The sequence below is a fragment of the Seriola aureovittata genome, chromosome 22 (genome assembly GCF_021018895.1).
Source record: "Seriola aureovittata isolate HTS-2021-v1 ecotype China chromosome 22, ASM2101889v1, whole genome shotgun sequence".
Lineage (NCBI taxonomy): Eukaryota > Metazoa > Chordata > Actinopteri > Carangiformes > Carangidae > Seriola > Seriola aureovittata.
The window spans coordinates 1,255,303-1,266,584 of record NC_079385.1 but is presented as its reverse complement, the minus strand read 5'-3'; the positions used below and the strand labels follow the sequence as shown (position 1 = coordinate 1,266,584).

The 11,282-nt window shown below is 42.4% G+C and overlaps 1 protein-coding gene across 3 annotated transcripts in view; it reads left to right on the top strand.

Annotated features, from left to right (window-relative positions):
* The first annotated feature begins 840 nt into the window (after positions 1-840).
* chst11 (carbohydrate (chondroitin 4) sulfotransferase 11) overlaps positions 841-11,282 on the top strand; it is a 100,919-nt gene continuing 90,477 nt past the window's right edge. The window contains exon 1 of one of the 3 annotated variants that reach the window (XM_056367869.1): positions 841-2,157. In XM_056367869.1, the coding sequence (XP_056223844.1) occupies positions 2,055-2,157 (103 nt within the window). In that variant the 5' untranslated portion in view covers positions 841-2,054. Of the gene's footprint in view, positions 2,173-3,189; positions 3,314-11,282 lie in introns of those variants that run through there. The other 2 variants (XM_056367866.1, XM_056367870.1) reach the window with 2 other exon arrangements.

The following is an 11,282-nucleotide window of genomic DNA, read 5'->3' as shown; positions in this document are numbered from 1 at the left end:
CCAGGGGCTGGAGGGCAGATGTTTCTTAAAAGCATGCTAAGTTTTTTCCCTGCTACCTCAGCTCAATCAATTTACATTTGCACTGTCCATCCGCGCGTGCACAACAAGGGCATCATTGTAATTCTCGGGGTGTGTTGCTGCTTGTCACGAGTCCAGAGGTTCCCATCCACTCTATGTTAATGCATGTGCTGCTGTGCGTTGCATACATTACAGCGCAACAATTAGATGCACATTCTCTGAGGTTATCCTCCAGACCACCTTCAGACTCTCCCTCGGTCAGACCTGCTTGTGTAAGTAAGACAGATATCCCGATTAGAAAAAGTGCACAGGACTCTCTTGTCCATTAGAGCACAATTTGATTAAAGCAAATCAGTTTCTATGACTATCACAGGCCTTACAGCAATTTGAAGATGCTGCATACAGGTCAATCTGTCACTGTCTGCTCGTCTCGGACAGGAGTTTACCACTAGGTGGCACTGGAGCTGCGTGTGGAGCATGTCAATGATACTCGTTGCATTTTGACAAACTGGGAGGAAAGAAAAGTAAAACTGAGACTGAGACTTTCTTTTCATTTAAAGAAATACTGATATAATGTCCAACCATTCAACCACCGGCATTACTGCTATAGGATTACTACCACCATTACTAGTGCTCTTACTATGACATATCCCACCACTACTATTACTGTTGCTACTCATGTGTGGAAGAATTATCGGCAACATTCTTAAATCTTAATTTGAAGATAGTAACATTATGTGTCTCATATGAAGTATTATAAAATCAAAATGCTGAAAGAACTGAATTCCATACATTTTTATTATGTGTACCTGGGCTGTTCTTCAGTGGAAAGTAACTATGTCGTACTGAGCTTGTGTTTCCATGCTATGCTTCTTTACACTTCTGCTCCACTGTATTTCAAATGGAAATAATGTACTTTTAAATCCACTACATTTATTTGACGGCTGTAGTTACTTTATAGATTCAAATCTTTAGTCCCAAACTACCCAACACTGTATAAAAATATAGTTAATCAGAACTGTACCTCAGCTTCAAATTCAAATAGCTACTTACACATTAATGCATCAATAATAGTATTACATTTCCTACAGGACTTCTATTAAATTTTGGTGCTGCCTTTTACTTACTTCTTTCAGAGCTGCAGTTACTTTACATATTAATAATTTCCTCACAAAACACAGGCCCATCTCATCAATTCACTGCATTAACATAGATGCAACTGTCAAGCACCCTCAGCTTAAAATGCTGCATATACATGAAAGCCTCAATAATTATAATCCAATAATAAAGTATAGTGTATAATAAAGTAACATAGGGGCCATTTTTTCTAAATGTTGAAGTACTTTTTTATGATTTTAGTTTTGGTAAAACTTTGAATCCAGATTTGGAGTTTGGGAAAGTTTTACATTAGTTCACTGTTTTGTTAAAAATGGTGAATATTTCTGCCTCTGCCTCTCAAGTAAGTTACTGCTGTTGACTTTTACATCTACAGCCATATTTGCTATTACTTAAATACAGTTTTCTTAATGTGCCACTATAAACAAATGAGATTGTACTTCCTTATTGTAGTTACTTCCATTCAGTGTCCATATCGCTTATCCTCATAGTAGCCTACTTTTAGTACAATTTTCTGATTTTACTTTACTTGTTTTAATAATAAAAGTAGCAGCTGCAGCAGAGCAGTGTAATCCAGTTCACCTCTGTATATTTGTACCAACGGGACAAACACATTTTTTGTTTAGAGTTTGTATCTTTCAAAAAACATTTCTGAAAAAGAACCTTTTTTTAATGTGATGCTCTGGAAAAGAAGCGCACATCTGGACGCGCTCATTTCCTCCGAGCGGGGGTGCACCTCACGCCGCCCCCCCCCCCTGCAGCACAGCAGTGGTACAATCCGTGTTGGATGCTTTAGCTCATTGACCGGCGGACAATCCTCATCAGTACCAGCAGAGCCCCGGAGCTTCTGACAAAACCGGCCCTTCATTCCCCCACAAAGCGAGCGAGCGAGCAGCCGCCTCCAGCCTCTCCGCCCCGCCATGAAACAGACTCTGAGCGAACTGTTGAGGATGAGTAGGATTTGCCGGATGGTTTTTGCCACTTGTTTGGGATCCTTTATTCTGGTCATCTTTTATTTCCAAAGTATGTTCCAACCAGGTAGGATCCCTCTCCGCTCCTCTCTCTGGGATATGTGTGTGTGTATACGTGTGTGTGTTTGGTGTGCGTGCGTGCGTGTGTGTGTGTGCGCGTAGCTATGTGTGTACTGATGTATGGAGTCTGGTCTGGCAGCCTCCTGGCATGTTGACAGATCGATTTGTTCAGGCTGTACAGTAACGCAGCAGATGAATAATTGATATACTGTGTCGTGTAAAGGCGTAAATCACCCCGCAGGTGTGCTCTGGCTCAGATCACTCTCTCCCATGCTGTAATTACAACACCCTGGATTGATCGTTTTGTCACACTGATTCTCCGGGTTTCGCTGAGCGGGTTCCTTTTTTCTTTGTGGAGGTGCGCGTTTGGTTTGGGTGTGATTGGACGGAGCGAGCGACCAGGCGCCGTCCGCTCGATCCCCTCAGCTGACAAGTGGCACGGAGAGATGGTGAGCGAGGCTTTTTGTCTCCAGAAACGTGGCATGGCGAGGGGGGGGATTCACGGTGCACGGGCGGCAGCGGGCTTTGGCAAAGTGCGCACTTTTCAGCCTGAAGATCCAAAAATAGATCCACCTGGAGGTTCCCACCATCTGGACCAAGAGGAAAAGACTGGAGAAATGAATTTGGAGTCCAGTCTAAAAATAAACCATCTTTAGGGAGAATTTAAAGCCGATGTCCTGTCTGATCTTTGCACGTTTCTTTTACCACACAACAACGAAAACCCACTTTATAACCCAATCTGTATCAGTGAGACTCCGGGGGAAGAAGGCGCATCAAAGTGTATGAGGTTAGATTTGATTTGTTGCCTCTGCGCCACGATCAGAGAAACCTGCGGTTGGAAAGCAAAAGCGCAGCTAGTGGACAGTGGTAGACTCAGTGCTGACCTACTGTACAACAGGTTTACTGTACGGGGGGGAGGGGGGGGGGGGGGGGGCTTTCTGTGTATTTTGCTCTCCATGAAGACAAACTGGATCCTTTCCAGCACAAATTATTCTCACCTTCTGCTGTTGGAGACGGACTCTGATTCTGCTGGGCTCAGTGCCTGAGTCACTCCTGTCATACTCCAGGTTGCATCCTCCATCTGCCGCTGGTGGCTCTTCGGTGTCAAGGTGCAGAAAAAACACACAGGACTGTGTGTCAATCTATAGGTGAGGATAAAAGATGGGGGGATGAATCTGAGAACAGGAACCTCGGATGAAGCTGAACAGAGGGGCTGCCACATCTCTGATTCAGGAGGCATTTCTCTCTAGATGAACCGGCTCTGTGTGATTTACCTGGCAACGACTGATGTTTCTATTCCCCCCCCTCACATTTAGCCCTTTGTTTGTTGATGCGGACTTTACACAGCTCACTGCTGTATGTGGTAGAGTCACTGTTTTTCCTTCAAGTGTTGGAGTGGTCACTCTGTCACAAACTGAGCTGGTTCATTTGATGCCTCAAGTAATGGTGCATCAAAACTCTGAGACAGACGCACACGTCACACATCCTGAAGTTTACCTCTAAGTTATTCACATACGGAAATGTAGAGTGTGTTATGCTCATAGTGGCATTGATTCTGCGTCAGGTCAGTCACCATAGAGTGAACACAAACTCTTCACTCCCTGTTAGACGTCTTAGGAACAAGTGTTATAAAACTGCTATAAAAATGTGGGTGATTAGTGACAGCAATCACAGATACAGGGCAGGTGAAAGTTGGTTGTATTTCACCAGGTTTTGCAGCTGAGAAATAATGCATGATTTCCACAGGGAACCTCTGAAAGGTGTCATCGGTTCATAACAATTGTTATAGGACATTCTCATGATATTGTGTTCTTGTAATATACACACTTTTTTTTTTAATGGGGTAGCCAATTTCCTCATTTCCAGTCTTTATGCTAAGCTAAGATAATCTGCTGTAGCTTTATACTCACTGTACAGACATGGCACATTTTCATCTAATATATAAAAAAGCTTGGATATCAAACTGTTGAGCAGTTCTTTTAAAGTTGTAGTTTTACCTGCTGAGGTTTTGAAATGAGATTTGTCTCTGACATTTCTGCTTTCAACTAAAATCATTTTAGGTGAAAGGAATTTAATTAACAGTGTTTAAAAAATAATATTATGACATGATGTGGCAACATCTTTTTTCCCAGTTTTCTTTGGAACTAATAGTCCCACGGAAAACAGTTGACAGAGTGTTGGGTGAGTGATCCAGAGTAACAGTTTCACTGATTCTGATGCTCAATTGAACTACTAATGATAGTTCATTGACCTCCACTGACCTTTGTGAAAAATAGTGAGTGAGAAAATCCAGTGATGAGTCGAGACATGATGATACATGAAGAGCTGAATAAGCTCCGGGATACACTATACAGTGAGTGAACAGTAGGTTCTCGTAGTCAGAGTGTTGGACGTTGGAGAAATGTGCAGGTGTAAAGACCTGGGCCACTTTGACCAGGGAGGAGGGATGATCCACCAACCACAGACAGGGTGTTGGGGGATGTGCTGGAACAAGTCTTACACAAGGTGGCTCCATCCTTTAAGTCCATCAGGACTTTAAGTCCAACTTACAAGATCTGCTGCTGACGTCTTGGTGCCGGATACCACAGGGTCCCCACAGGTCTTAGAGAGTCCCTGTCTCGGCAGGCAGCAGAGCTGTTGTGGTGGCACCCTAAAATCATCTGACTCATCAGTGTATATATATATATTTTTTGGGGTGAAATGACCCTTTCAGACTTCGAGGCCCCTCCACCTGAGAGGGCCCTGTACTCAGATTTGATTTAGTTGAGGATTACGTAACTGTATCCTGTCACAGGAACAATGCACAGAGTGAGACCTCTCTTGTACTGTGCATCATTAAATCAGCTTCCAGGGAGAGAATTGATTGTAAAAATTTAACCGAGACTCAATTAAACCTCTGTCAACGACCCCTGGATTCTGCTCTCAGAGTTGTGCCAATCGCCACAGGCTTTGCATCAGCTTCCTTCCAATACACACAAACATACACACACACTCACACACACAGACAGGTCACAAAGTGGATGTTTTATTTCGTCATGGTGATGACAGGGTGCTGGCTCCAGGACGCTCTGATTGAAGAAGAGATGTCTAAAGATGAGTGTTTGTGCAGGAGCTTGGATATAACTGCTAATGATGCAGTGTGTATTTAGGTGTGATTACACAGGTGAGACAATAAGTTATGTGTGTGTGAGTGTGTTTAATGTTGTTGACTTCCCTTATAACCCCTCATCTTATCTCTGCCTGTTTACCGTCTTTCTTAAATGACTTCATCACTGTTTTGCAATCTCCCTATCTTGATTTTCCCTGTTTTCACTCTCCCTATTCTTCCCTTTCTTTTTCCCACACACACAAACACACACACACACACACACACACACGCACACACATTCAAACACAACCATGCGCAGCAGCACCATTGTTGTCCATCAGATAAAGTTCCAGGCAGCGTCTCCCTGGTTCAGGCATGTTTAGCGGGCCTGGGAATACTGTCTGGCCTCCCAATGTAAACTCTCACCTCTCCTCCAGGACTTGTGGGGTCATGACCTCTTGTAAAAGGGACAGAGGAGGAGGGGGCACAGTGGTATCACACTCTGGCCTTAACTAACACACATATCTCAAAACTTAAAGGCTGGTTTAAACTGTGTTTAAACTGCAAAATGTAAGATTTATGACCAAAAAGAAGCCGCACTGCTGTGACTTTGCTTTTACTTCTCTACATCTTGTGTGGAAGCCGCAGAGCGAGCAGAGGTGGAGTAACTGAGGACACTGATTTTAGCCTGCAGTGCTGTATTAGATTTTTTATGGAGTGATGTGTCACTTGTTGTTAAAGCAGACAGACTGCATGGCAGCAGGGGGAAACATTCTGTAAGCTTGTTATCATGCTCAGTGTCTAGTCAGGCTGTTTGTACCTGTCTGATTAAGGTATATTCCAACTTTTTGTTAAACAGTAAGCTTGGTGTGGTGTCAAACAGGAGTAAGTGAGTGAGAAAATGATAATTTTCACTCCACAAGAATAAAGTATAAAGTTTTTTCACTGTACTTAAAAAATACCTGACATGAAAAAGATTTCTTTTAATTTATTATGCTTTAAATTGTAAATATAAAGATGTTATTGTAAACTTGTAACCCAGTGACAAACCCAAGTCATCTAGGTTTTATTGATGTTGCTACAATATTGGTAACAGGTTGGATTTGAACCCAGGCCGCTGCAGTTACGACTGATGTATGACTAATCACTGTGACTATGGTTGAACGTCATAAAGCTGGATTACATTCGTTAGGATCACGATGTGAACTGAACCGGACATCCTGTACGGAACAGCACACACATGTACTGTTACATGGTTTCAGTCTAGTGTCAGCTGGTTTCAATCTATTATCAGATGGTTTCAGTCTAATGTCAGCTGGTTTCAATCTAGTATCAGCCGGTTTCAGTCAACTGTCAGCTGGTTTCAGTCTATTATCCGCTGGTTTCAGTCTAGTGTCAGCTGGTTTCAATCTAGTATCAGCTGGTTTCAGCATAGTGTCAGATGGTTTCAATCTAGTATCAGCTGGTTTCAGTCTATTATCAGCTGGTTCCGGTCTAGTGTCAGGTGGTTTCAGTCTAGTGTCAGCTGGTTTCAGTCAAGTGTCAGCTGGTTTCAGTCAAGTGTCAGCTGGTTTCAGTCTAGTGTCAGTTGGTTTCAGTCTATTATCAGCTGGTTTCAGTCTAGTGTCAGCTGGTTTCAGTCTAGTGTCAGTTGGTTTGCATTTTATTTGAGGCATTTTTGACAGAGATAAGCTGAGTAACCAAAGTGATTTAATTAATTACTTGTGCAGATTTATAATTAGAAAAGTAATGAAATTACTTTTTCAATGAGTTTCGAGTAGGTGTCTTTGTTATGAGATAACAAACTGAAAATCTTAAGGTTTTGGACAGTTTTTTTGCTGATCAAAACAAACAGCATTTGAAGATATTAGTGGTTAGTCCTGGCATCTTCTCATAAACTGGTCTTTAAATATGCTGAGAGTCATCCACCACAGGCTGGTGATTTTGGGCCAAACCTCTCATCACATTTCGGTTACCAAAGTCCTTTAAGAGCCTTGTTCCAAACTGAAATTCAAACATTTGGAAAAAAGGGAGAGCTAATCTGACAAAAGAACGGCTGGCGTCATCAAAAGCTCACATTAGAGTATGACTGGAGTCATTTAAGATACTTACTGACGGCAGTTGTGTACCCTCGCATGAAATATTGAGTCATGAATTTAAGACAGCAAAAGCTTTCTCCAAAATGAACATGTGGTTTTAGAAAGCAAACAGAAAACATCGCTACAGACACATTATCACAAAGAGTCTGGTGGTGAGACATGGGTCATTCAGGCCAAAAGGAGGTTGTCACGCCCTTTTGTTCTATTTCAGCCTGAAGGGCTGGCTTGTTTAGTTTAGCCGCTGCTCACTGACGGCCCTGAAGAGAGGACCTGTGCCCTTCCACCTCCATCTTGTCTCTCTGAATTCACTTTAAGTCCAGGGTCACTTGGTGCCTGTGACAGATCCAGACTGCCTCATCAGGCCGAGGCTCTGCTGCTCCTTTAAAGGCAGAATAGCTGCTGAGATCAGCGCAGCTAATAAGGCAGTTTGCTCTGTGGGCTGCTTGTTTGGTTTCTTTGTGAAGTGCCACTGGGATATTTTGGAGTCTGTGTGTGTGTGTGAGCTCTGTTCGTGTACTGTTCTGTGTCTTTTTTCAGGGTGGTAACCACGCTTCTACACCCAGATGCTTTTACATCTCCGTCAAAGCTCTCAGAGCGGTCGGCTGCACACAGAGCCTGACCTGAGTGACCTCATTTGAAATCCCAACATTATTTTTTTTCACTGTGTGCGTGAGGGAGAGATTTTGATAACAACGGTCACGCACTGGTTCAAAGGGAGGAATGGGAAATACTTGAGAAAGAATAAAATACGCCTGCCTGGAATTTCTGCGGGAAACTCTAAATTCCTCACCTTGGTTGTTCTGTGGTGGTGGTGTCAGTCGTGTCAGCTGTAACTGAAGTGCGAGGAGAGGGTCCTGAGTTACTGGGGTCACTGACCTCAAACATTGGAGCCTGTAATCCATGGTCATTTTTCACCATTATCATATATTTTATACCAAAGAATTAATTAATAAGTCGTAAAAAAAAATGTAAAAAAAGTAATCAACAGATTAAGATACTGAAAATAATCAGTAGTAGAGCTGCTCCTGATGAAGGATTTTTCTGGTCTACTGGTTAATTGAAGCCATTAGTCATCTACTCGTCACACGTTTATGATATTAATTCAATTAGTTAAATGTATTTATATTTTTCTGGGGTGGGGGGCATCAGTAAATGGTTTTAGTCCAGGGCTAAGAATTAACAAATAAAGCTAACGCTGCCACATTATAGAGAAAAAAAAAACTAATAATGAGCCTTTAAAATCAAAATTTTACAAGCGTACGTACAAAGTAAGTCTCCTGTTAACAACACAAAAGTGCTAATGATCCAGAAACTAGCAAGAACATTAGACTGAGTGGCCATGCTAAGTGGCTAACATTACGCTACTTGCATATTTCAAATATAGCGTTGCCATCCGTCCTGGTTTTCCTGGTATTGTTCTCTTTTATTTCTGTCCTGAAAACACTTGCAACAGTTACAATTCCTATACTTTCATTTGATTGGTTGCAGATATACAAAAGTTGATCTTGTTACCTAGCAACTACCGAGCACATCCACATCCACTCCTTCAGACAGAGAGGATTGAGTCGGGTGACATCAAGAGTGTATCTGATGGCATCTGTATCTGAAATATCTGAAAACAAAGCTTAAGATTATTTTCTTTGTGTGGTGAAATGCAGGAGAGATGGATGAGGAAGACGTAGCATCAAATGTTTGTTGGTAAAGTTTACATGTCGCATTCTTGGGATCGTCCCCTCAGCCCCTCAAAATGATCCCACACTTAAATTGGGTCGACTAAGAATCGTCGTGTAGCGTTATGTTGACTATTGGGTGTCACCCTGACCAGTAGGTGCAGCACTGGGTTTTATAGCGACTGCTGTTACACAGATGATTTGATAGTTTTCCCCATTTTGGACTTATTTCACTCTGTTAAAGGTCAGCTTTGTCATTGTTGGTTTGCAGGTCGTCAATGATGCTGATGTCTGTATGAGAGTCAGGGTTTCCGTGGTATTCTGTTCAGGTGTCACATAGATGGTCCACCAGCTCCACTGACTTTAAAGACATTTGGTTCATTTTCACGCCTGCGTTCATCAAATGAAAAACTCTAGTTATCCTCAGTCAGATACTACGGTTATAAAATGAAAGTGTCAGCAGAGCAGAGTCACATCACAGAGTCCGATCAGAGCAGAGTGGACTGATGAATGATAAGCCATGTTTAAGGGGGGGGGGGTGAATGTTTGTCTGGTTTCTCTGTGGAGGAGTGGTGTCTTTTTAAGGCTGTTTGCTGCTCCTCAGTTTCTCAGTATACCACAGGGACGTCCTGCTTCAGTGCTCCACACAGCCTGACTGATGTTATCAAAGTGAGAAGGGAGATGACCCAAACACATGAAATAAGATAGCCGCATCCTCTGTTTGTGTATGTGATCGCATTCATGCTTGTGGGTGTGTTTGTGCCTCATTTCCCTGCCCCAGCCCATTCCTCTGTCACCCCCATATGTGTGTTTGTGTGTGTGTGTGTGTATTGTGAGAGTGAATTGCGGATGTCCTGTTTGTGTGATCTTAGTGCTGCTGCTGTTTTCCTGCTCAGCTCTGCTGCTAAATCCTGGATCACACATCACAGCACAACATCAGCTGTGTCCCACCATCCACACCCACCAGAACAAGACCCAGTTCAGCTGCCAGACACACACACACACACACACACACACACACACAGTGTCCCATGGAGGGAAGACGATATGCATCAGCTGGTCAAACTAGGACAAAATAACAACATTGGAACTGAAGTTGGTGTAAAAGAAACATATTAGAGAACAAGATTGAGAATTTGTTATGTGACAGCTCCTCAAATTATTCTGAAGGGATAACTCCCTGGTGCACATTTTACATCTTAAACCACAGTCTGTGCAGATGCTGCTTCTTTTTCCTTCATATAATCTAAACTTTTCCCCCCTCTGTAGACCTGGCCACAAAACTAAAAATATTCAGACACATTCTTTTCATCAGAATTATAAAGCCGCGTGTTCACATGGTTCCACTTTATAAATCTCACTCATTAAGAAATTAACAACAACATTTAGCCACTAATCAATGATGATAATGAATGAAACTCTGTGAAGTTGGTTTTATTTTATGATAAATTACCCGTTGTATTTTCACTTCACTGTAACTCAGCTCGCTCTAAAAAAAACCATGTGTTCACATGATCAGAGGAATGTGTGAAGTGACACATTCTGTCTTTATAAATACCAATTTATGGGCGGGAAATGGCGTACAAAGGTTTTTTGTATGTAAGCATCATTTATGCATCTGACCCCAGGTGTTAAAAATCACATGAGCACCGTCTCTGGTGTCTAAATAAAGCTGTACAGAACATTTTCACCAAAAATAAAAAACATCTCTTTAACAAATATAGACGATAAAACCAGAGATGATACATATTCCATGTCTACATGTGATGTGACGGTCTGACACCCATTCACAGTCATACTTCATCATAGCCTTGTACATACTCTGACAAACCAACCAAACATGGCACTCTCTGGTGAGCACCAGGTTTTAAACCATGTACGTCCTCCTGAAGAGCTGCTCCTGTTGCTGCTGTGGTTTGAGCCCGATGCTGAGGACTCCTCATTTACCAGACTGAGCTGTTAACCATCTGCATGAGTGTCTGGACTTCGTTAGAGAGGCGATGAAAGGGCTGCCACAAAGAAAGAGACATGAACACACACACACACACACACACACACACACATACACACACTCAGCTCAGATCTAAACCATCTTGTAAAAGGAGTTAACCTAGACTGGAAAGATTTTTCTACTCTTGTGAGGACACTCCCAGTTTTTACAACCATTAAGTCATTAACAGACAGAGTGAGACATTCCCATAGCACAAAGAACAAACAGGCTTATTCTGAGGAAAAACAATAGACAGACAGTCTGCTCTTC